General features: G+C 38.2%; 2 protein-coding genes across 2 annotated transcripts in view; both read left to right on the top strand.

Annotated features, from left to right (window-relative positions):
• Positions 1–27,310, top strand: part of FREM2 (FRAS1 related extracellular matrix 2) — a 185,789-nt gene that overhangs the window by 125,432 nt on the left and 33,047 nt on the right. Inside the window, exon 7 of the mRNA XM_063428970.1 lies at positions 25,728–25,877. Within this exon, the coding sequence (XP_063285040.1) occupies positions 25,728–25,877 (150 nt within the window). The remainder of the gene's footprint in view (positions 1–25,727; positions 25,878–27,310) is intronic.
• LOC134597919 (cystatin-like) lies at positions 10,112–10,683 on the top strand. The gene has a single exon (XM_063444864.1). It carries the CDS (start codon positions 10,113–10,115, stop codon positions 10,518–10,520), a length of 408 nt encoding a protein of 135 aa, XP_063300934.1. The 5' UTR covers position 10,112; the 3' UTR covers positions 10,521–10,683.

Below are 27,310 nucleotides of genomic sequence, written 5' to 3'. Positions count from 1 at the left end.
TTGAGGGTATTTACATCCAAATCAAGTGAACGGTGTAGGAATTACAACAGTTTGTATATGTGCCTCCCACTTTTCAAGGGACCAAAAGTAATGGGACAATTGGCTACTCAGCTGTTCCATGGCCAGGTGTGTGTTATTCCCTAATTATCCCATTTACAAGAAGCAGATAAAAGGTCCAGAGTTCATTTCAAGTGTGCTATTTGCATTTGGAATCTGTTGCTGTCAACTTAGTCAATCTGTTGCTGTCAAATTAGGCTGAAAAAACAAAACAAACCCATCAGAGAGATAGCAAAAACATTAGGTTTGGCCAAATCAACTGTTTGGAACATCCTTAAAAAGAAAGAAAGCACCAGTGAGCTCAGCAACACCAAAAGACCCGGAAGACCACGGAAAACAACCGTGGTGGATGACCGAAGGATTCTTTCCCTGGTGAAGAAAACATTCTTCACAACAGTTGGCCAGATCAAGAACACTCTCCAGGAGGTAGGTGTATGTGTGTCAAAGTCAACAATCAAGAGAAGTCTTCACCAGAGTGAATACAGAGGGTTCACTACAAGATGTAAACCATTAGTGAGCCTCAAAAACAGGAAGGCCAGATTAGAGCTTGCCAAACAACATCTAAAAAAGCCTTCACAGTTCTGGAACAACATCCTATGGACAGATGAGACCAAGATCAACTTGTACCAGAGTGATGGGAAGAGAAAAGTATGGAGAAGGAAAGGAACTGCTCATGATCCAAAGCATACCACCTCATCAGTGAAGCATGGTGGTGGTAGTGTCATGGCGTGGTCATGTATGGCTGCCAATGGAACTGGTTCTCTTGTATTTATTGATGATGTGACTGCTGACAAAAGCAGTAGGATGAATTCTGAAGTATTTCGGGAAATATTATCTGCTCAAACTCAGCCAAATGCTTCAGAACTCATTGGACGGCGCTTCACAGTGCAGATGGACAATGACCCGAAGCATACTGCAAAAGCAACCAAAGAGTTTTTTAAGGGAAAGAAGTGGAATGTTATGCAATTGCCAAGTCAATCACCTGACCTGAATCCGATTGAGCATGCATTTCACTTGATGAAGACAAAACTGAAGGGAAAATGCCCCAAGAACAAGCAGGAACTGAAGACAATTGCAGTAGAGGCCTGGCAGAGCATCACCAGGGATGAAACCCAGCATCTGGTGATGTCTATGCATTTCAGACTTCAGGCTGTAATTGATTGCAAAGGATTTGCAACCAAGTATTAAAAAGTGAAAGTTTGATTTATGACTGTTAATCTGTCTCATTACTTTTGGTCCCTTAAAAAGTGGGAGGCACATATACAAACTGTTGTAATTCCTACACCGTTCACCTGATTTGGATGTAAATACCCTCAAATTAAAGCGGAAAGTCTGCAGTTAAAGCACATCTTGTTTGTTTCATTTAAAATCCATTGTGGTGGTGTATAGAGCCAATCCAATTAGAATTGTGTCGATGTCCCAATGATTATTGTCCTGACTGTACACTCTAGTCATCAGGTAGCCACGAGCATAGCTGGGCACCATGGATATCAAGAACCAGGAACTACTCACTGTAAATGGAGGACTCCATCCAAAATCCAGCACCAAGAGACTGTACACCAGCCAGAAGGACAGAGATTGGGGCATCATGAGAATTCTCAAGTGCCCCCCAATACCTGAATAACCCAGTTGAGCAAGCTGCTAAAACTTTGACTCTTATAGAGGTGGTCAAGCTTGCTGGTGATCAATTAATCAGGGGAATTTGATTAGCAGCACCTGTCTGCTACTTAGAGTCTTACTTCCTAAACAATGTAGGTTTTATGTATATTAAATCCAGCTAGTTCAATGAGCAATAAAAGGTCAGTGAAAATGGAGACATATAACATCAATGCTATATGTGTAGAGTAATGGCTTTTGTTTTTTATATCTATGCCCTGTCATCCAACTAATGTCTCCAGTAAAAGTTGACATTAATGTACCTCTGTCTACCTAAATCAGTCTGGTATGTAGTCGGGGGAGAGGGTCTGAAAACTAATGGAATGAGAAATAGGGAATAGAAAGAGATGAGGGATAAAAAATAGAGGTGAAGAAAACGGGGGAGGGGAAAAAAGGAAGGGGGGGGGGGGCATATGTTTTGCATCCTCCAGACCCATCCACAAGAGTCACCAGATGCAGGACCATATTAATACTCTCAAAATAACCATGCTTAATACTAACCATATTAATACTCTGCAGTGTATTTTGGACGCTCCCATATGCTTGACATTCATAATGTATATTTATTTCTAGTCGATCTATTTATACTCAAATTGTATTTACATTTATAACGGTATATGCATGTGGAAGGCAAGATGGATTAATTCAAGTATCAGGAAATCCAAGGAGAAAAAGTTATGCCGTCTGTGAGGAAGCTAAATCTTCGGAGTCATTGGACCTTCTAACAAGACAATGATCCCAAGCATACATCAACTTCCACCAAACCTTGGTTTCAGAAGATGTCCTGGAAAATTCTAGAGTGGCCATCACAGTCACCTGGCTTGAAGCCAATATACAATCTTTTGTAGGATTTGAAGTAGGCGGTTGCCACACGCAAACCCAAGTATATAGCTGAACTGGAGGCCATTGCTCATGAGCAGTGGACTAAGATTCCTCAGGAAGGCTGCCAGAAGCTACTGTCTGGCTATGTATCTTGTTTGCAGCGGATCATAACAGCAAAATGGTGCTCTACTGAGTACTAAAGATCCCTGCTACTCGCGCTTGCAGGACTTTTCACGGGCAGCTCCCGTCCTATGGAATAGCCTGCCTACCACCATCAGACTCTCCCCTGCCTTAAAACTCATTTCTTTAGGAAAGCCTATGGCCTCCCAGACTAACCTCTACCTTGCATACCTGTCTCTTGCTCTCTCCTAAAGATCAGCACTCTCTCTCCTCCAGCTCTGCTTCACTCCCACCTATTTTGACTTCTATTCCCTGTCCAAATGTGTTTTAAAGCCAACCTCCTATCGACTGTAAGCTCGTTTGAGCAGGGCCCTCTTCAACACTTCGTTTCTGTGAGTTTTCTTCTAATTGTCCTATTTATAGTCAAATCCCCCTCTCATAATATTGTAAAGCGCTACGGAATCTGTTGGCGCTATATAAATCGCAATAATAATAATAATAATAATAATAATAATAGGTGTGTTATGTATAATGCATTAGACAATAAGTGTCAACTCCAGATAGTATGACCGTGAGTGATACCTGTCACTGGAAAATAATTCCTAAGTGCTCAGGTCAAACCCTGAACATTCTCAACAATGTGGATTTTATATACACATGTGATTTATTTTATCATGCAACACTTTGCATTTCGAGCATGTATTTGTATGAGACTTGGCACATAGTGTGTAATTTGGGCTGTTTCCTGATTTCAGGGGAAGACTGGAATCGTACAGGGTTTTTAACTAAACTGTGAATTCTTGGGAATTGTCCACATAAATATCTATGGAATGCTAACTGTTGGGACAAATGTGTCTGTTCTGGCTTAATATATTTGCAATTGATGATTGTATGAGTTCTATAAACCTGTAAATAGCCCTGAGATTGCTTTACAAATTGCCTGTAGTGTATTAACTACATAGTGAGTTGTTGAGAATTTATTGTGGACTTAACCAAAAATAACCAAACTGAAAAAATAAAATCTCCAAGTAAGCTATGTTTCCATGTCATCATTTTCAGACTAAATTGCAATTACCTAGTAACATTCTAGCACTTTAATGTTTAGTAAATGACTAGCTTAGTTAGTTCACCCATCAGGAAACCATCCATGTCTTTCTGTACCTAATACATGTATTTCTCAGAGTAGTTAATATCGCTAGCATTACTATAACGTGTGTGCCTGGAATGTGCTTTTTGCTCAATTACGTCCTGCTGGGTGATGCTGGAACCTTGCAGAGTTCAATCATATACCCTACCAGACGTGTTGAAATCTCATACTGGTAGCAGCAAGCTTAACAGTAAATACACTTCTTCCACATCATTCTCAAATTACCAGTCATTTTCCTTATCAGTCATTTTTATTACTAGTCATTTTTATATATTTTTATATATGCCCCCATCACGATATTTATTCTATCATTTGTTATGCTGTAAGCGCACTTTAACAAAAACATCTGTTTTTAAGGTTTTAGTCACTAAGGTATTTTAGGTGCTATTCTGGTATTGATGTTTTCACAAACTTTTTTGTGTATTTACAAAAACATAGAGTAACTCCTTCACAGCCAGTTATGTACCGGCACATCATAAAACCAGGTTGTAGTCCAAGACCGCTTAATTAATTTAATTGGTATCCAAAATCCTCATTACTTGAGTAGATACAATGCTAGGCTGCTTTAAGCATTCTTTAACATGTTATCTTCCAAGATTTTCACAAAAGACATTTACACTTGGCAAGAATACGAGTAGAATCATTTTTGGAGAATCATTTTGAACCCAATTGCAATTTGGCCGAATTTGGGCTGATTGGTTGTCTTGAATTATGAACTAACCAAACGCACAATGTCGAACATGTTCGAGAGGGTCAATAATCTGAATTACACCTGGGACACTAAACAAAGAATAGAGTGATGGAGAAAAAAAGATGGTTCATGGATAGAAAGGATAGAAAGCAATCATTAACTGTTGTTTTATTCACAGATCAAGTAAAAAAAAAAAAAAAAAAAAGGAGCAATAGAGAAAAAAACAGGAGTATCAGTAAAATATATCAGTAATATATAATTTTTTTAATATACTTTTTTGTACTAAAATGTTCACACTATTTGGTTTACAGATCAGTTGAGAAAAAGTAAGACAAGTAAAAAATAAACAAATGATTATATATATATATATATATATATATATATATATATATGCAAAATGTACATAGAAAGGATGCACTCTCCGGTCTTTCAAAGTTATAAGATTTTTATTCCATCAAACAGTGTGTAGTAAGATGATCGACGTTTCGACCCATTCGGGTCTTCCTCAAGATCCGAATGGGTCGAAACGTCGATCATCTTACTACACACTGTTTGATGGAATAAAAATCTTATAACTTTGAAAGACCGGAGAGTGCATCCTTTCTATGTACATTTTGCATATATACTCAGCGTGGAATAGCACCAGGGCACTGAGCTAAATACTACTTTGTCAGCAAGGGTGAGTGCCATTACACTTATAATATATATATATGATAAATGTAAGGACACTTTAAGACAAGACAAGTACTTGTCTTACTTTGACTGTATAATCGCTGGCTTATATACCTGAACTAGTACTGTCCAATTTGGAACCTATGTATCACAGCCCTGCTCACTTAGGTATCTTGCTTGGGTTCTACATATGTGCAGTTGGTTAGTTGGTGCAGTGACTGGCATTGCATGTCATCGTAACTGTAGCTGTGCCTAAATTATGTTGTCCCGTTCCTGTAATCCTGGGAATATGGAGATATGCATGCGATTCTTTTAAATAAGAGATACATTTATGATAACTAAATCATAGGGATGGAAGTGGCTACTGAATCCCTGAGTTCTTAAAAATGTAGGAGCCCTGCACCCCACTAGCTGCCCCCCAGTAATAAATTATCTCAAGTATCTGCAATGTAGCATTGCATCCTTATACTTTTTATCTTTATTCTGAGAAGCAGCTTGGCAGAGCAATGGGACAGAGCTATTCCTACTACTTCATTCCAAGTGTTACGGAGCCCTGCTACCAAGTCATGATAAAGTAGAACTTTATGCCGATAGCAGTGGGCCCTAAAACTTTGTGTTCACAATGTACACCTGAACATTACAAAATGCAGGCCTGTATAAAGGAAATTTTGGAGTCGTGCATCATATAGTTATTCCTGTCAGCTTTTAATAGCAAACAAGAGGATAATAATAATAATGAATTGTTATAGTACTAAAACTTAGTGAAAGATAGAAGGTGGTAGATATCAGTATCCTCATATTGTTTGTAAAGTATCACCATATTTTCTGGCGCCTGTTAGACACAGTGTACCCACAAATATTCAGATCTACATTTGGAGGATCTAATCCGTACACTACAAAGTACATTTCCTCCAGTCATTCATAACTTAGCACACAGGTGTACATTACAAATACAGAAGAGAAGGGTGCCATGTAAATCCAGTCCTCTGTGTTAGTTTTGCTGCTGACAACTGCTGTGTGTGTGCAGAACTAATTTATGTGGCAAAACCAAAATAACTTTAAAGCGGACCTGTCGTCCAGATAATACCTTAGTTATATTATTACAGCACAAATAAATCAGCCATATGTTACCGTACATTATTATTTATGTATTTCTAGATATTTAAAACTCAACAGCAGTTTTAGCCTTTTATTCCAACACATCTTCTAATACAATTTCCCTTTCTTCACGATTTTTCCCAAAATACACCATAAAACCCTTTCCTGATTGGCTGTTCATGTTTGCATATTTTCCCACTCTTTGTAAGATACTGTGTAAACTGTGGCAGAAACCAGGTAATAAGAGATTAGTGCCAACATGTCCATAAAAATACTAAGACTGTCTACTAAAATAATCTTATCACCTACAAACATACATTTTGTATGCTTTGTATTAATGTAAAGTTTCTATTTGAGGCAGTGAGTATGTTGAAAGCTAAAACAAATGTACCTTGTTTTGAGTGGATATGTCTAGATTGTAATTGATAACCTAAATGATTTATTAGTTTTCCATTGTAACATTACCTGTACCCAGCACCATCACTCTACATCTACAAAGGTTATGAGCAGTTCACTTGAATTCTCATACACAGGTAGAAACTAAGGTTACAACGAAACAGTGTTTTTCACAGTATCGCTAAATAAAGTGCTTAAATGAAAAAAGTGCATATGTGTAATGACACTTTCACTCCTCAAAGATAAAGTACTTGAGTGAACTAAAGTGCATGTATTTATAAACATAACTTCCCTTCTAGCAATGGAGTTACCCGAAAATCTCCTCAAATCTTCAATCAATACAAGTGCAATATATAGGGGAGATAAGAACAGCACAACATAGTGCAAAACTGTATAATAAAATAGTGGTGTATATTAAGTGCCAATTGGCCAATCACACTTTAGAGTCAAATAAAGAGCCTTCAGAAAATAGTTGCTGTTAATCTTCTCAAATCTTGGACTTTATTGATGTCAGTCTCCTTCATGAAGAGAAAAGATAAAGTGCAACCAAATAAGATAACCATGAAAATAAAGTGCACAATGCAAATTTATTTACTTACACAGAAGTTAACAGTGGCAGGTGAAACTTGTCACCAAAGATTCACATGATAACTCCTACGCGTTTCGTCCCAGTTAGGGACTTCCTCAGGGACAGTTTCTCAGTTGAAGACAAAATACAAAGTGCAAAAAAAACCTCTTCCCTCCCTCCTCCTTATAAACTAAGGTTAGATATGTGTTATTGTTTACCACTTATAGACTACATATAAATCATAGGTTTCATTATTTTTGCATCCACTCATAATTCACTAGAAATGTCTATTTACTAACATATGCCTTCTCTTATTTGCCAATTTATCCCATCACGTCCTGGGTAAAAGCAGGAGATTTATTATTGTCCTGGGTAAAAGCTGGAGTATTATTATTATCCTGGGTAAAAGCTGGGGTTTTAATATTGTCATGAGTAAAAGCAGGGGTTTTAATATTGTCCTGGGGAAAAGCAGGGTTTTTTTTTATTGTCATGTGTAGTAGCAGGGGATTTGTTACCTACTAAAGAAAGCATAGTTTCTATCTCATTCTCTCTTGAATTCTTCCAAATTTTAGCTAAAAGGGATAAAAGATAGGTTGATGACTTGAACAACATGTACTCGCTTCATGAAGGAGCTAAGCATTAAAATATGTTGATATATTTTTTAGTCGTAATGATCTGCCTGCTATTGGAAATGATCCCATGAGTTGGCAATCATGGAAATGATCCCTTGATTTTCAGGATATTACTTGGCCACATTCATACATAGTGATAGGCTATGGTGCAGCTCATTTTTTGTTCTTGCATGTTACTGAGTAGTAGAATTGTGGCTCTCTGAGGTCACATTTCCTCTTATAAAATGAATACATAGTATATACAGTTATTATAAATTTGATACAGCTAAGCAAGAATGTGAAATGTAACATCTTCCGAAAACAAAGAGCTAATCTTGTCTGGTATTCTTCTTTGGGAAGACGTTACATGTAGATTTTTCATTTCAATACCTGGCAACACAGATAGCAAGATTAATTTACTATTTGATTGTTCAAGTTATGCCAACATTGAAGAGAAGATGAAAGGTGCTAAGATTACTGCCCAGGACCTCAGAAGCTAATTTAAACTACATCAAACAAAACTTCCTTGGCAATGTAACAAAAGGTTTGCACTCTCTAACTATAGACTGACTCCAGTAATGACCTCTCAGTTCAGCAATATTTAGTTAGTGTATTCCAGGAATTGCCTAAAGGAAGGCTAATGTGTTTTACAAATCAGCAACGTTAATCTTTCAGCTGTTTAAGAAACAAAAAAAAAAGCGCAAATGTCCCATCTGTACTGATTATTGTAAATGTATTTTACTCCAATTAGTCCATTGGAATGTAAAGCTATGTATATGTCTCATCTCTCCTGCTTTACATAAAACAGACAAGACGTTAAGTCGTTTGCCATATGTTAATCTCCGTTAACCCTTTACTGGTGGCGCACTACTTGTTCCGGGCCACTCGTCTTGGCAAGTGGACAGCTGCTTTGTATTGCTTTAATTTGCAAGGAATGTGGAAGCCTTTTTTTGCCAAGATATCTTGACAGCAATAGCAGTGTTATGCATGCCTAGTTTAATAATATCTCGAGTTATTTAATTTGGTTAAAGGGGACCACTTTTACCTCCTTCCGAGCCGACTTTGGACAAGTCCATTGAATTGTTGATGCACTATCCATGGCTTGGTGTTAGCTGATTTGGTTACATGTAAGGGTACATTTACAGATAACTTTCACATTTTGCTGGAAATTTGACACAATGTTGTGTATATGTTATGTTGGTGCAAATAATCATGTTATTTAAGAATGTTTGTTGTTGTTTTTTCTTTTATCTTTTGAGGCAAAATGTAAAAAGGTTTATATTTTGTTTTCTTTATTTTATTCTGTATAGACCAACAAATCCTTCCCCCCCTCCGACACACACACTTTCCTACTGCATGCCAATCTATAGATGTACCCATGAGGACATGAATGATAAATCAATCATGAATGGGGTTTAATGTGTGCTTGTCCAGCTGAATTTTTTCCTTTCCTAATGTATGTAATATATATATATATATATATATATATTTTATTTATTTTTTTTAGGAACATTAAAAGCAGTGTAACCGCTACAGTGTGTTGAGCAATGTATTTATAAATCTGCAGGAAATTATATAGATCAAAATCATTAAGACATGTTCCTATCTAATTTCCATTTTACCCACTTCTCAGAATTAACCTTGTTACACACCTATGGCTGTCAGACAACCGGCCTGTTACTTCCTAGTTGTTTAGCTCAGTGAAGCTAAACTCAAGAGGCGTCAAGGCGTCAATTGCCCAGAGCACCTGCCAAATCCATCTCAACGAGCTGCATTGGGAGCCCATAATTGGACAGCCACAGAATGTCTGGGCTTGAGAAAAAGGGCAGGGTTTGCAAAGGCTGCAGGCATGAGATCTGCAGCTTTTTCAAGCTGTTTTAGCTAAATGTCAAATGGCAAAAATATTGAATAATGAAATGCATTTTTTCATTGCGGATACACCTACTAAATTGTGTTTGTTTTTGTTGGTTTTAGTTTGGCAATGCAGTGCCATTTTAAATAATTGTTAGGGTTATATATATATATATATATATATATTATAAAGTGCATATTTTTTTTTACATTTTAAGGATATTCCTGTAGTTTCCTTGATCCAGTTTTGAGTTTTTATACTGAACTTTTCACTTCTTGCAAAGCACACATTCATATTTGAAAATATATATATTTTTATTGCAGGAAGAAAGACAATACCAGGCACTAATGTTATGAAATTCTATAGTAGTTTACCATATTAAGCAAACAAATTTAGAGATACAAATAAAAAAAAAAGTAGTCATGGCTAAGCTGATCGCAGTGTTCGGGATCCTCGCTTTGGTGTCCGCTGCTGCGGCGGCCACCGGTCAGACCAGGCTGGTGGGCGCTCTGATAGAGGCTTCCGAGAATGATGCGGACGTCCAGCGGGCTCTGGTGTTTGCGGTGAATGAGTATAACAAGAGAACCAATGATATGTTCGTCAGCAGGGTGGCCAAGATTAATCACGTCGAGAAGCAGGTTGTATCTGGAATTAACATCATATTTGACGTTGACTTTTCCCGTACTCTGTGCAGAAAGCCAAAAGCTGATGTTGAACAGTGTGAATTTCACGCGGAACCTGATTTGGCCAAGACTGTCAAATGTTCCTTTGTGGTTTACTATGTCCCTTGGACAGGGCACACTGAAGTGAAATGGAAACAATGCAGTTAAGTCTTCCACTGGCCCAGCATCGCCCCGCGCATGAGGTTTAACTACACTTGACTGATACAGCAATATATTCTGATTAGTACATACATTTTAAATTGTTTAAACCTTAGCAGGGAGTGTTTTAATCTAGTATACTTTTCCTTTTTACTTCTAATAAAAAGCAATTTAACAAGAAAAATAAATAAATAAATAAATAAAACAAAAAAATCTAACACTTAGAAAAGCAATTAAAACAAATTTTAAAACAACACTCATGTTATTATAAAGGCTTTTGAGATTTTAACTTCAGAACATTTTTCAGATCAAAATGTCAGTACTAGGATCCAAATAAGAAAAGAGGGATTCACATAGTATAATAACATTTATTAAGAGAAAACAAAAATGACATTAAATTACTATAACCAAAGAGTGATTGAAATCACATTAAATAGAAGTTGTTAAATGATTGTCTTGCCTTCTGATCGAGTTAGAGAAATGGGATATGAAGTTTAATGTAACAACCACGGCCTTTCCTTGCCCTGGTACCAAGACAAAAACATCATGAAGTAGAGAAAATAATTTCTTAATTCTTAATACTTAACTTAAACTTTTGAAAAGTTTGCACACTTGCACAGACCATACACATTGTTCTCCAGGAATTTTATTTTTATCACAAATCCGTAATCTGATAAATGTGCGTCAAGATGGAGACTGACACATGGGTGAAAGCTCAGATCTATAATTTGTCACGTTCTAGATCTATTCAGTGAAGTGTTGAAATGCCTTCTGTTCAATGTTATAATTTATCTAGCAAAGTATAGAAAAATGAATCGGGGCACAATTTCATGACCTTATCAGCACATGTTATATACACCATTCTCAGAAACTTGCCTGACCTGTCATAATGCAGAGATCAAAAGATCCAATAATGTACATCATTAATATCAAATGAGGGGATGAAGGAATACGTCCCTAGATAATTTTGTGAAGGAGGTGTTCAGCTGTATACTATCAGAGTTATTCTCTAAAGTGAGAATTGGTGGGAATTCAAACTAAGGCCTCAATTTCATATTTTTTTTAATGAGCTTTTCAAGTGATTCATTATTTTTGGATACATGTTTAAAATTATAAAAAAAAATTGAAAACTGTTTTAATATTTTCATAATGTTTTTATATATTGATAGTTTTATTATAAATGCTATTTTTAAAAAAAAGTATTTTTAAAAGTTTTTCCAAAAATATTAAACTATTTGAAAAGCTTGTGTAAAAATATTTACTCAAGGACTAACTTTGAAGGGAATTTCAAATTGAACACCTAAATAGCCAAACTGAAAACAAAATTGGAATGGATAATTTTTCTAATTCAGTTATTTTGGCCTAAATCTTGAACTTTGATTTCACTTTGAATCGCCCATAAGTCCAATTTTAAGTGGAAAAATCCAGTGTATGCTTTACTGTTTAACCCCTTAAGGACACATGACATGTGTGACATGTCATGATTCCCTTTTATTCCAGAAGTTTGGTCCTTAAGGGGTTAAACAAATAATAAAATATTACATTTTAAATTATGGGAAATTAAATTCCTACTTACCTAGTAATTTTCTTCTTCTGGCTATTTATCATGGCAGCATCATTTATGGGTAGCTTCATCCCTAACCAGATCAGGACAGGTTCAACCAATGAAAAAGAGAGAAAGAGACTGGAGGCATAAAAGGTACCTCCTTCTTCAATACCTCAGTCCAGTTAAAAAGAAAGAAGGGTGGGTGACGGATGCTGCCATGATAAATAGCCAGGAAAAGAAAATGACTAGGTAAGTATGTAATTAAATTTTCCATATTCCTGGCTAATCATGGCAGCATCACTTATGGGTAATACCCAAGCAAAAATACTTTAAAATACTTAAAAGGAAGGTGAAACAAGGTACAGTGAATAGACACAGGACAATGAGTGCTGCAAAGGACATCTAATTTTCATTATGCATATTAACAGCCAATAAGACTCCTCTTCCAAAGGAAATAGTCGTAGAATGAAGGTCCAGTTTGTAGTGCTTAATAAAGTTTGTAGGAGTGGATCAAGTAGCTGCCCTGCAGAAGTCATCCGTAGGAACCTCTACCCTATTAGCCCAAGATGTAGCCAGGGATCTGGTGGAGTGAGCTCTGATCTTGGCTGGAGGAGTCAACTTTTTCTGCAGGTAGGAGTTCGTTATGACCAAAGCTATCCATCTCCTTAAGGTAGAGGAAGAGGCTGCTTCTCCCTTTAATTCATATTGATTCTGTGTGAGCACCCCATCCTGTCATGCTCGCATCTGTGGTGATAACTTGCCAAGGGGATTCTTCTATAGGAAAAACTCTCTAAAGATTGTCTCACTGTAGCTACCACACCAATTGATCTTTTACTACTCGAGGAATTTGAAGCATTTGCTTCCAGTTGTTGTGATAGTGATTGAACTGATTCAGGAAATTGGATTGGTCTTGACTTCCATTGAGCCCAGCGGACTAATCCTATAGTTGAGGTTAGTGAGCCCAGAATACTCATGTACTCCTTGGCTGTGATGAAAGGTTTGGGGAGGACCGAGAGAATATTGTATTCCAGTCTGCTTATACTTTCTTGTGATAGGAAGACCTTTGCTTTTACGGTGTTGATATAAGCACCCAAGAAAATTGCTTGCTGAGACAGAGTCAGGGCACTCCTCTCCCTGTTGATAATCCAACCGTGTTTTTGTAGACAGTACAGGGCCCGTACAGTGTGACGGGAAGCTTCTTGAAGAGATGGAGCAACTATTAAAATGTCGTCTAGGTAGTGAAAGATTACTAGCCCGTTTTTCCTCAGATGTGCAATCAGGACCACTAAGACTTTTGAGAAGGTCCTTGGAGCAAGGCTTAAGCCAAAAGGGAGGCCTCTGAATTGAAAATGCTGACCCATAATGGGAAATCGGAGGAACTTGTGATGAAGAGGGTAGATGGAAACATGGTAATATGCATCCTTTAGGTCTATGGACGTTAGCAAATCCCCTTTGTTGATGTTGGGAATAATAGTGGATATGGATTTCATCGTGAATGATAGGTGTTTCAGGAATATGTTTTTTGTTTTTTTCCAGACCTATAATCAGTCTCCATTTTCTGTTGGGTTTTGGGTCCAAGAATACTGTTGTATCTTTCTGAAAGAGGCACCTCCAGTGGTGTATCTTGGTTTTGTGCTGCCCTAGGCAGGACAAAACTCAGACACCCCCCCCCCTGCGCGCGCCACCCCGACCCAACCCTTCCCCCCTGCCCCGCCTTCTAAATACACACACATTCACTGACAGATACGCATACACTAGCTAACAGACACACACACACACACAGTCAGACACACACAGTCAGACACACACACACAGTCGGAAACACACACTAGCAGACACACACAGTTGGACACACAGTCAGACACACACACATTAACAGACACACACAGTCAGACACACAGTCAGACACACACACACTAACAGACACACACACACTAACAGACACGCACAGTCGGACACACAGTCAGACACACAGTCGGACACACAGTCAAACACACACACAGTCAGACACACACACAGTCAGACACACACACTAACAGACACACAGTCGGACACACAGTCAGACACACAGTCAGACACACAGTCAGACACACACAGACACACACAGTCGGACCCACACTAACAGACACACACACACTAACAGACACACACAGTCGGACACACAGTCGGACACACAGTCAGACACACACACAGTCAGACACACACACAGTCAGACACACATACAGTCAGACACACACACTAACAGACACACACACTAACAGACACACACACTAACAGACACACACAGTCGGACACACAGTCAGACACACAGTCAGACACACACACACACTAACAGACACACACAGTCGGACACACTAACAGACACACCCACACACACTAACACACACACACACGCACTAACAGACACACACAGTCAGACATACACACACTAACAGACACACACACACTAACAGACACACACACTCACTCACATTAATACTCACTTCTCTTTATTTTTATTTATCCCCCCCCCAGCCTCCTTACCTTTGGGAATGCTGGGGGGTGGGGGTTCTCCCATTCTCTGGTGGTCCAGTGGCTGCAGGGCGGGCGGCTGGCGAGGGAGCACTTCCCCTGAGCTCTCTGCTCAGCTCTCTCGCACGCCGCCCGCAGAGTGAGGCTGGGAGGCGGAGCCGGAATATGACGTCATATTCCGGCTCCCAGCCTCACTCTGCAGGCGGCTTGCGAGGGAGCTGAGCAGAGAGCTCAGGGGAAGTGCTCCCTCGCCAGCCGCCCGCCAGTGCCGCCCGCCCAGCAGCCCGACCGGCATGTCGGTTAGCCGCAAGGCTAACAAGGCATTTGCCCTGGGCATTTGGGGGCGGCTTTTTTTGCCGCCCCCTGGAAAATGCCGCCCAAGGCAAATGCCTTGTTTGCCTCGTGGCTAATACCCCCCTGGGCACCTCATCTATGACACCTTGGAAAAGTAGTTTTTTGACACCGAATATCATGGCTTCCCCTTTTTCCCCAAAGGTTTTCTTGACCTTATGAAGGAGTTGTTTGGAGGAGAGGAGTCAAATTTGATTCTGTAGCCCTGATAGAGGATAGATATGACATAGGAGTCTGATATATTTGTGGCCCAGACAGATAGGAAATGATGAAGTCTTCCTCCTAAGGAGTCTGTATGGGCCTGTAAACCTTCAGAAGTTTTTAGTAGGGACTCTCAATCCCCTTCCCTGTTGAATTTAGAGGAAGATGAAGGCGGCTGATAGGTTCTCCAAGACGCATATCTGTTATACTCTTTACCTGGACGGTATGATCTATTGTCTCGAAAGGACCTGTCATGAAACCTCTTGTCTTTCCATGAGGTTGAGTATGGGGTTCTTTTCTCTTGAGGTAGGAAAGATTTCTTGCTGCCCGCTGCTTTTTGGATAGCCTCATCTTGGACTTTTCCAAAAAGGAGATCACCCTGGAAGGGAAGAACGCAAAGGGAGGATTTTGAAGAGTAGTCAGCTTCCCTAGAGTATAACCACAGGGCTCTTCTGACTGAGACAGATAATGCCATGCTTTTGGCAATCATCATGGAGATATCCAGGGATGCTTCAGAGCTGAAGTCTGCTGCGAGTCTGAAATCCCTAATATTGTCCAGGAGGTGTTCTCTTCTCACACCTCTTTGGATATCTTCTTCCAGGTTGTCTAACCATGGCTCTGGACAAGGTGGTAAGAGCTATGGCTGGGTGTAGAGCTGAGCTCAGAGATTGATAAGCTTTTATAAGGTTAGCATCCAGTCGTTTCTCCATAGGTTCCCATAAATATGCCAAAGAGTCAATGGGAAGCATAGTACGTTTTGCAATTTATCACAGCCACATCAATTTTGGGGATTGCAGTCCAAGTTTTGCAATCTTTGGAGGCGAAGGGGTAGATCCTAGGATTCCTATTTTTAGGGTAACTTTTTTTTCTCTGGCCTGTCCCATTCATTAAGGGTCATATCCTTGATATAAGGATGCACAGGAAACAATGGTTTGAAAGATCTGAGGTCTTCAAAATATTTGTCAGATTCTAGGGATTCTGTCATTTCTTCCTGTAATTTTAGGGTATTTCTTATTCGAAATATACTTTTTTCAACAGATTTGGAGTCTAAGGCCCATACTCTGTATTTGCATCCTCTTCTTCAGTAATATCCTCAAAGGATTCCAGCTTTGACGTTTTTTGGAGGTGGTGTTTTTAGTAGAAGCCTTGAAGCCTTCAGCAATGGCCTGGGATATCCACATTTTAAGTTCTTCTTGAGGATGTCTGCCACTTCTTTCCTACAGGTATAGGTTTTTAACCTCTAGAGCAGTCTTATTGCAGGCCAAGCAGTGATTAGATTTTTCCTTGGTTTCCTGGGGGATCTATCCCGGCTCATGCTTGGGCTGCAAAAATGAAAGACCATGTAAGTAACTATGGGGCCCGTACGGCACTCTTTTTTTTCCCTATAAATTTTGTCTCACCTATATTTCTTTGAACTTGAGCGGTGGAAGGCAGAGGGAGAAGACATCTATAAAGAAAAAAGGTGCAAAGTGAGTTAGCATCCAGTCGTGGGAAGACAAAATAACGTTTTTTTTTCCCTAAGGAAATTAATTTATTTCCTCAGACATAACATTGAAAAATGAGAGATAAAGAAATACATTCTTACCTTAAGGCAAGAAGAAATTATACTGGCAATAACAAAAAAAGATATTCCTTTAGGAACAGAAGCACTTGTCACTTTAAGAACCGAACGAAAACCTGTATCTTTAAGTGATTGATGAGGTTCGCCTATGTGCAGATCATTCGGGAGTTTGTACGCCACAGTGTTTGTACGGATAAAAAAGGGGAACAGGGAATCACTTACCAGAATGCGAGGATTACCCACATGTGAACAAGAACAAACTCCAGAACGAAGGAATTTCCACTGAACTCCTGAGTACACGAACAGTGGAAAAAAAGTATAAATAGAAGAAAAAACTCCCGATAAAGATGAGAAAGGTCTATCTCCCAGATTGTCACCAAGTTCTGCAGGGGTAATATATAAGGCTTCTGAAGATTCAATGGAGCCATAGTCCTCAGCATATAGAATGTTTATCCTCAAAGCAGATTCAAATCACCAATTTGAATCTGACCCAGTTAGTCCTGCTCACACAATACCATATGGCTTGATGTATGCTCTCTCATGAAAGGGGGCAATAGATTTCCTATTTTCCTCCATATTTAAAGAAATGCCAGTCACAAAACAAAGTTTTCTCTTTCAATTTCCCCACAGTGAGTCACAGGTTTTTAAATAAGCATGAAATTCTATTATTATGTTGTTGGGGCGGAGGAAGGTGGTTTTATGATTACATGTTGTACAAGATAAGGGGTTAGTTGCTTTTTGCAAGAAAACGAGGACAGGATATGGGTAAACAAAGGAAAGACTTTGGTTCTTTATCGTAGTTAACACAAAGCACCTTCCTTCTCAGTTTACTAATTGGCTCTGCTTTAAGCTAGCACTTCCATTCTTGCTTCCCTGACAAATCTAGTTTAAATACTTAGAAAGTTTTTTTTTTAACTTTATTTATAATGGAAGGTCATTAATATTTGAACTTTATTCATTTAGACGATTTACTAGATTAAAGATCTGCCGAGTCTAAAGCCAAATTCATTGTACTGTGCTCTGTTTGTGACCCATGAAGAACAATGTCACTCTATACTAATCATGGCTTTCAGGAAATTAGCTATGAAACAGAAGTAAGGGTTAGGTACTGAGCTAACGTTTAGGATAAGCAATCTTGTACAATGTATCTCTAATATCCAAACAAAGGGCCTCGTATGTGTAAAATTCTATTCGTAGTTCCTTGTTATCTAACCGCTAATAAAATTCTTGCTCAAAGTATCATCCACTAAAGAAAAATTATTTATAAAGTACAAATACATGTTTTTGTCACAAATCTTAGAACTATAAGTATTTCATTTTATTGTTTGTTTGTTTTTGTTCTTCAAAGAAAATGGTAGCAAATATGTAAAGTAGACACAATGGGTGAGACTCCTCATAGTTTTCTGTTCTACAACGTGGTGTAAATTACTAAAACTGATGCAATTAGGCTGCAGTGGTTATGGTGCTTTGATAGTTCCTTTAAATGCCTTGATTTAAAATTTTTGGGCAGGTTTTCAAACTATGTACACTATGCGCATAGTACCTCAGAAAATCTTAAAGGATGCATGCATGCTACTAATTAACAGCAGAGCATGCATGCTAGCAATAGTAGGCCCTGGGACTTCACGTTTCATATAGGCATCAAAACAACTTCAGTTTAATGAAATTTTCATGTATAGATCATGCCCATGCAGTCTCACTGCTCAATTCTCTGCCATTTAAGAATTAAAATCAAAATAGTTTCAATTGCATAAGACATTAACTTACTTTAGTAGTTTTGTATCTTCTGCTCTGTAAATCGAACTTTGATCACACACAGGAGGCCCCTGCAGGATCTACAAAGCTATTAAAAGAGCAGGGGAACATACATTCTAAATTAAACATAGTGTGCAATACAGAAAGTTTAACATTAGATCTTTCTTTTAAAGGAAGTATTTAGGGAGGTTGTGTAAGTCACATGCAGGCAGGAATTTAACTCCTAAATGACAAAGAATTTAGCAGTGGCACTGCATGGACATGATCTATACACGAAAAATGATTCATTAAGTTAAAGGTTTTTAGTGGCTATAGTCTCTTTAAATTATTTGAGTCATACATTAAGTTCACCCATCAATTTACTTTGTACAATGTACAGATTAATGTTATTTCCTATGAACTGAGCCAAGTCATGTTTGGTATGACAAGCTCTCTTTAAGCTATTTTAGTAAACATGGCTGGAAGCTGTCTTGCTAATTCTGAAAAGTCCAGAGTCATCTCATCATCTGTAAATAGAATAGTTGCCTTCTCCTTACTGTTCTCGTTCGATAGCTATGTTTCCTTACAAACATCAGATATTGTTGGATTACAGTGTCTTGATATTTGGTATCAAGCATTTGGAGTGTATCATGATGAAAGTGCTTGGATAGTCTAGTTCCATAATACTAAAACTATCTGCTTTGCTGAGAAAACTGTATAATATCATGCATGACCTGGCTGATAGTTTCACTAAGCACATACACATGATTGAATACAAAATATGTAACTGATCATTTCTGAGTCCTATTATGTGCAGAAGCATTAGACATTAAAGGTACACTATAGTCACCTAAACAACTTTAGCTTAATGAAGCAGTTTTAGTGTGTAGACCATGCTTCTCAGGTTTCACTGCTCAATTCACTGCCATTTAGGAGTTAAATCACTTTGTTTCTGTTTATATAGCCATTGTCACACCTCCCCTGGCTCTGATTGACACAGCCTGCATGAAAAAAAACAACTGGTTTCACTTTCAATCAGATGTAATTTCCCTTTAACAATTGTATCTCTTTCTCTGTAAATTGAACTTTAATCACTTACAGGAGGCTCTTGCAGGGTCTAACAAGCTATTAAGATAGCAGGGGATAAGAAAATCTAAATTAAACAGAACTTGCAATAAAGGAAGGATAAACTTTAGATGACTCTTTACAGGAAGTGTTTGGTGTGACTAAGGTTCATAAACAAAGTGATTTAACTCCTAAATGGCAGAGAATTGAGCAGTGAGGCTGCAGGGGCATGATTTGTACACCAAAACTGCTTCATTAAGCAAAATTTGTCTTGGTGACTATAGTGTACCTGTAAGGACAATTTGCAAGCCTTAACATAGAAAGTCAAGGGGCTTTGCTTGTATCACTCAGTAATAGAAAGAATTATAATCTGATCGCAGAGTAGTATAATACAATATTGATATCATTGTTTACATTATTGCATGTAAAACATTAGTCACTAAACTGGGAAATGAAATTGATTTAGAAATAAGAGGCCGAAATATTTGCAATAGAAATTTACATTTTTTTGGCAAATGTTGTAAAACCCTAAAACCCTTGCCAAGTCTTCACAGTTCATAAATTAGTAAAAAAAAAAAAGTCTTGTGGATTTATAGACAAGTGCATTGATAACACAATGGGATTTATTTACTAAACCAGGATTGTACAGAATTAACTAAGGAGTTCGAAATGTTAGTATATAATTGACAAACTTGAAAAGTTCTCCAACTAAGCCTAAAATATAAAATTCCTTGTAATTTTCTACATTTAACAGTTTTGTGGATAAACCTTATCAATCTGTTTTTTTGCATTAATCTCGTAAATGAAGTCCCCATAAATCTTAAATCATTATCCTAGTTAAAACTGGAGTCACATAATAGCATAATGACAAGCATGTACATTTGACAGGTGGTTAAACTCTCATCTGTTACTCACGGAGCATATCACATAAAAGGATTACCGGTATATCATCCATTTCTAATGTGGTGTATCTGCTTTCATCCCGATATGGAATGCTATGCATGGAACTTACTATAAGACCTTTAAATATCTTTTAAGCAGGTTGTACACATACAAACTTCATCCTTCCTTAGTTTTACCTTCCAAAAGATAAAGAAAAGAAAGTTATTACAATTAATAGCAGCAACAAGTCTATTTATGTAGTACTTTGATGAACTTTTAGGTGTGCTAGATAAACATGTGAATCCAAAAGTGCTGACTGTTCTTTCAAAAATAGGACAGTTGGCAGATATGCAAGACATGACTGAATTCAGACCAAGTTGATATGGTCTTTAGGCAGCATGCCATCTGCAACCAAGAACATGGATCTCTCACACACTGTGCCTAGAGGTATAAAAGGTCTACATCGCAGTGTGGACATATGGTAGACCTAGTCCTAGACATATATCTTGGTTTCTCTATCTCATACCCCATACATCATAGGTATCTATTGAAGCCTTTTCATGATCTGGGATGAGACTGCCGTATGATTATGGTAAGTATTTTCTATATTTTCTTTGTGTTAGCAATGTAAGTGGTCCCCAGCCCAGCCCCAAAGACAGGCCAGTAATCTTGTCTATATTCCATAGGGACAGAATTGGGAAAAGCCTTAATCTTGGACTGTTTGTGCACCTTGCTGAGATGTTTGGCAATCCCTGGTCTATTAACCCCTTAAGGACACATGACATGTGTGACATGTCATGATTCCCTTTTATTCCAGAAGTTTGGTCCTTAAGGGGTCAAATGTATTAAATGAATAAACTAGCATTTGCAAAGTTACAGGGGTAGCACTTATGCTTCAAGAGGACTTCTTTAAGATGAAGTCATTTTGGTGCCTAGAAAGTCCCCATTAGGAAATGATCATTGCTTTGGTTTTGGTTTTCCCATGATTATACCAGTGCCTTTATTAAATTCATGTAAACCCTGTTACATAAATAAATGATTTACATGAAATCCTACAAGTTGAACTAGGGTAATTTCATCGGCTAAAATGAATATCTGTTATGTTCTACTCCTGCATTTGTATTCCACTCCAGTTACATTTTAAGTTCTCTCATTCCATATCTTGCTCTCTCAAGCTCACATGAAAATGAAGTGAATAATGTAAGGAATTTGCAAGATTTCACTGAGTCATGAGTTTCTCATCGCGTATTAAGATAATAAGATCATATTTGTATATACATTCTCTACTACGTTGGTACCAACCCGCAAGAAGTGCAGAAGCTGATAATGCAGGAATGAGGGAAAGATTTCTACAATCTAAAAATAAGAAAAAATAAAACAAGATTCTGCATATCATTCTTGGTGTACATGTATGAATTTTGGGGGGTTATTCACTAAACTGTAAGCTGTGGTTAACTGTTTCTTATTAAATATAAAATTATTTGTTACTAGCACAGCCTAATTCACAGTATTTAAAATCTGACTCAATGTAGTGCATTCAGTAAGAAGACAAATGTTTCTAATTTTACCAGATTTTCACATAACGCGTACACAGTTATAATGTTAAGCAAAAATACACAAAGAAATGTTCTAGCGCTGGAAAGCACACTTTTTCTTGCTTTTCTTGTGGCTTTCTGTAATAATATATACTGAACAAAATTACAAACGCAACACTTTTGTTTTTGCCCCGATTTTTTTCATGAGTTGAACTCAAAGATCTAAGACTTTTTCTATGTACACAAAAGGCCTATTTCTCACAAATATTGTTCACAAATCTGTCTAAATCTGTGTTAGTGAGCACTTCTCCTTTGCCGAGATAATCCATCCACCTCACAGGTGTGGCATATCAAGATGCTGATTAGACAGACAGCATGATTATTGCATAGGTGTGCCTTAGGCGGGCCACAATTAAAGGCCACTCTAAAATGTGCAGTTTTACAGTATTGGGGGGGGGGGGGGCAAAAAACAGTCAGTATCTGGTGTGCCCACCATTTGCCTCACGCAGTGCAACACATCTCCTTCGCATTGAGTTGATCAGGTTGTTTATTGTGGCCTGTGGAATGTTGGTCAACTCCTCTTCAGTGGCTGTGCGAAGTTGCAGGATATTGGCAGGACCTGGAACACGCTGTCATATACGCTGATCCAGAGCATCTCAAACATGCTCAATCGGGGACATGTCCGGTGAGTATGCTGGCCATGCAAGAACTGGTTTCAGCTTCCAGGAATTGTGTACAGATCCTTGCAAAATGGGGCCGTGCATTATCATGTTGCAACATGAGGTGATGGTCGTGGATGAATGGCACAACAATGGGTCTCAGGATCTCATTACGGTATCTCTGTGCATTCAAAATGCCATCAATAAAATGCACCTGTGTTCGTTGTCTATAACATACGCCTGGCCATACCATAACTCCACCTCCACCATGGGCCACTCAAACCACAACGCTGACATCAGCAAACCGCTCACCCACACAACGCCATACACGCTATCTGCCATCTGCCCTGTACAGTGAAAACCGTTAATCATCCCTAAAGAGAACACCTCTCCAAAGTGCCAGACACCATCGAATGTGAGCATTTGCCCACTGAAGTCGGTTACTACGACGAACTGCAGTCAGGTCGAGACCCTGATGAGGACCACGAGCATGCATATGAGCTTCCCTGAGATGGTTTCTGACAGTTTGTGCAGAAATTCTTTGGTTATGCAAACCAATTGTTACAGCAGCTGTCCAGGTGGCTGGTCTCAGGCGATCTTGGAGGTAAAGATGCTGGATGTGGAGGTCCTGGGCTGGTGTGGTTACACGTGGTCTGCGGTTGTGAGGCCGGTTGGATGTACTGCCAAATTCTCTGAAACGTCTTTGAAGAAAGCTTATGGTAGAGAAATTAACATTCAATTAATACGCAACAGCTCTGGTGGACATTCCTGCAGTCATCATGCCAATTGCATGCTCCCTCATAACTTGCGACATCTGTGGCATTGTGCTGTGTGATAGAACTGCACATTTTAGAGTGGCCTTTTATTGATGCCAGCCTAAGGCACACCTTTGCAATAATCAGCATCTTAATATGCTACACCTGGGGGGTGGATGCATTATCTCAGCAAAGGAGAAGTGCTCACTAACACAGATTTAGATATATTTGTGAAGAATATTTGAGAGAAATAGGCCTTTTGTGTACATAGAAAAAAGTTTTAGATCTGAAAAATGGGGGCAAAAACAAAAGTGTTGCATTTATAATTTTGTTCAGTGTATAAACACTTCTTTCTTTATATGTGTATATCAGAATCTTCCAGCATTTGTAAACTGTATCTACTGAACAGTGTTACGCTATGAGATATATATATATATATATATATATATATATATATGTTTAATACCCAGAGCTGAATTCCCATATTTGTGCTGTGTATACATATTAACTAGACTTGCAGGAAAGGATGGATTGGTGCCTTGCATGTTTTTTGTTTGTAAATGTATATAATTAAAGGAATACTGTACAGTTATTTTAAAATAATCACTTCTACTGTATTCTCAAGGAGCAATGCAGCAAATTTACTAATGAATGAGGTGTAAAATAAAAATGTTCTCACTTTTATTCCAGCACCGTCAGTAGTCTCCTTGCAGCTTTCACCTCTGCCCCTTGTGATGTAATAAAGTCCCAGGACATTGGTCCAATCAAATTCTTGTCATTTACAAGCATATCTTAATGGATATTTTATTTATATTTTTCAATACAATTAAATAAAGTATGGGGTTTGCTCTGTTACTTGAATTCATGCTACTGGCATTCAATTAATTATCCAAAGTCTGGCCCCAGATAACTGCCAAAAATAGATTGTTTGCTTTAGTGGCACAGCCCTCCCTAGAGCCAATGGAAAGTCTTTTGAAACTGGGAATTATATTTTGTATATATTATATTATATTATATTACAATAGGAAAATGAGTCAACAAAACAGATTTTATAACCAAAGGATGTATCACCAAGCCAGTGTCATGCACATAAATGTCATCCCTGTAAAAAAAAACATGGATTAAAGGGAATGCTAGCACTATGGAAGGAATGAAAGTTGAAAAAAAAATCAGTAATCTACAATTTAATGGAAATAAAGTATAGTAAATTCCTATTTAATTCAGGGTGTTCAGAACATTAAATTATATTCAAATTAAACTTTAGATTTATATTGGAGATGACTTCAGTTCATTTCTTTTTATATCTCTGTCTTGGAGCCTGTGTATTAAAGTTGGACATCCTGTGCAAGAACAACATCTCAGAAATACAAAAATCAGACTTTTAAACCCAGAGTTCAGGCCAAGAAGAAGATGTTGATTTCTGGCATTTAATGCAACGTTTTCATCCTAAATTTTAGCAATCTCACATTACAGTTGCTGGATCACTTAAAATAACTTTGCCAGGCTTTAACTCCAGAGTCACTCCTCTGTAGCATTTACTTCCTCCTGATTGCGCTCCAATAAGTCTGAAGCCCCAATGCTTATCATTAGTGCAAAACCTTATCTATTCAGTTACCTTTGATCCTAATTCCAGACAATTAAGTTTATATATTGAAGTATTGTGTGAAACGGTGTGAAATGCATTACTTAAAGAGATAAGTTACATTTACTCGAGATAAGACACATTGCCAAAAACAATTACAGTAAAGGTGAAAAGTCTTCAGTGCCACAAATCAGTGAAGGAGTTGTAGTTTTAGAACATCTGGGGATCTACCTTTTGGGCTGTATAACTCCATTCATTAAATATTGAGTTTACAACCAATTTAGGCCAAAACAGTTATTGTCAACTCACCACCACTAACTTATTTTTTTTATTCACTGCAAAAAAATGTTATATTTCATCCAATACAGTATGACTTTCCAGGTCAGCATTCCATCCCTTAACTATAAAATGATCCCACCTCAACATGGTGAAAAAGTTACAAATCAGTAATAATAAATGAATAATAATAGAATTAATGGTCAAATCCTGACATGGCCAACATTTTGCAATGAGTGCTCACCAACACCAGAAAATGTGTCACTGGGTATAAATGTAAGTATTACATTTTTCGCCTGTTGAGGAACTTATTTATCTCTTTCCTTGTGTTCCCCTAAATGTATGAACAATACTGACCCAGGAAGCTATAGGTAAATTAGATTACTGTATTGTTGATGTTTGCCATATCCTCCCCCTTGGCTTTCTGTACCCTTTACCTCCATGATCATGAAATCATGAATAAAAAATGTTCTCTAAACAAATTCCAGAGAAATAAACATTATTGAATGCTGAAAATCTTAAAAGATGAATAAAACTTGTATAATCCTCATTTACCAGAACCCGCATTCTACTTTGGAGAACTGGAATACCATGTTGATGAAAGTGCTGGATTCATTGAAGTGCGTGTTTGGAGAACTGGAACAGATCTTTCAAAAACTGCCACCATTACAGTTCGATCACAGAAGACCGAACCCCTTTCAGCAATAGGTGAGAAAGCTACATACAAAGATATTGATGTGTGACACAAAGTCTCTGGAGTTTAATTAAAAGTCTGCTATTAAAAAGTTGGGGGGAAAATATACATTTGAAAGTGTGTCTCCTATACTCAGACAGTTCCGTAGATAGTGGAACTACTGCAATATTGCCGGTTGAGTCCACCCAGTGAATAATATATTTGCAGTGATTAAAAGGACTAACATTGATTTGGATTATGACATGCAAAGAAAGTGTAATGCTAAATTATGGTTTCATCATTTTATGTAGCTAAATGTGTACAAAAGCATTGTGATTGCCATATTGCTATATATCCAGTAAGTGCATATTAAGGGCCAAGGCAAGTTACAAATGTCTTCAGTATATTGTACTTCTGATGTCCCTAGACATACATGGAAAAAACTCCAGAAAAGTTACAATCCATGGTCCTATCTCAAATGAGCCATATGAAGATTTGTCCTGTGATGTCATATGGCTCATATTCCTGTCCGCCCGCACCTCCCCCCACTTTGTCAGTGCCTACATTGGCTTACCGTAGATATAGGAGTCAATTTAAAATCCTGATACTTGCTTACAAATCTCTACACAATGCTGCTCCGACCTACTTATCCTTACTAATACACAAATATGTCCCGTCTAGGCTCCTTCGCTCTGCCGGAGACCGACATCTAACTTCTGTTCGTACTTCTAGCTCTGATGCTCACCTTAACGACTCTAGGGCTTCACCATTCCTATGGAACGCCCTTTCCCTCTCTGTAAGACTTTCACCCAATCTCCACTCCTTCAAAAAAATCTTTGAAAACTTACTTCTTCAGGAAAGCATATCAATTAAAATGTAAACAACATTCCCTCCCCGCACACTGATTCCTCTCCTGCAACTGTGATCAAAACAAAACACTAAACCAAACAATGAATACTATCCTATCGACCTACTTTTCTACCCTACCCTTACCTTTTGTGTCCCTATACCCACTCCCTCTAGCATGTAAGCTCATTGAGCAGTGCCCTCAATCCCTCTGTTCCTGTGTATCCAACTTGTCTGGTTACAAATACGTCTGTTAGTCCACCCATTGTACAGCACTACGGATTTTTTTGTCACTTTAGAAATAATAATAATAATACTATGCTGTTGTTGAAGCCATGTGGCTCACATATGATACAATGTTGAATTCAGTAACACATCGGTACTGTAAAACTATCATAATACATCTAACATTAAAGGACCACTATAGTGCCAGGAAAACATACTCGTTTTCCTGGCACTATAGTGCCCTGAGGGTTCAACCACCCTCAGGGACCCCCTCCCGCCGGGCTCTGGGATGAGGAAAGGGTTAAAACATTCCTTTATTCCAGCGCCAGGCGAGGAGCTCTCCTCCTCCTCTCCGCCTCTGATCCTCCCTTTGGGCTGAATGCGCATGTGCGGCAAG

The sequence above is a fragment of the Pelobates fuscus genome, chromosome 1 (genome assembly GCF_036172605.1).
Source record: "Pelobates fuscus isolate aPelFus1 chromosome 1, aPelFus1.pri, whole genome shotgun sequence".
NCBI classification, from domain to species: Eukaryota; Metazoa; Chordata; class Amphibia; order Anura; family Pelobatidae; genus Pelobates; species Pelobates fuscus.
The sequence above is the reverse complement of the archived record's forward strand: the minus strand, read 5'-3'. Positions and strand labels throughout refer to the sequence as shown.

Bases quoted from the DNA above. Each gene is read 5' to 3' on its own strand.
- LOC134597919 (XM_063444864.1), top strand. From the start codon at position 10,113: ATGGCTAAGCTGATCGCAGTGTTCGGGATCCTCGCTTTGGTGTCCGCT.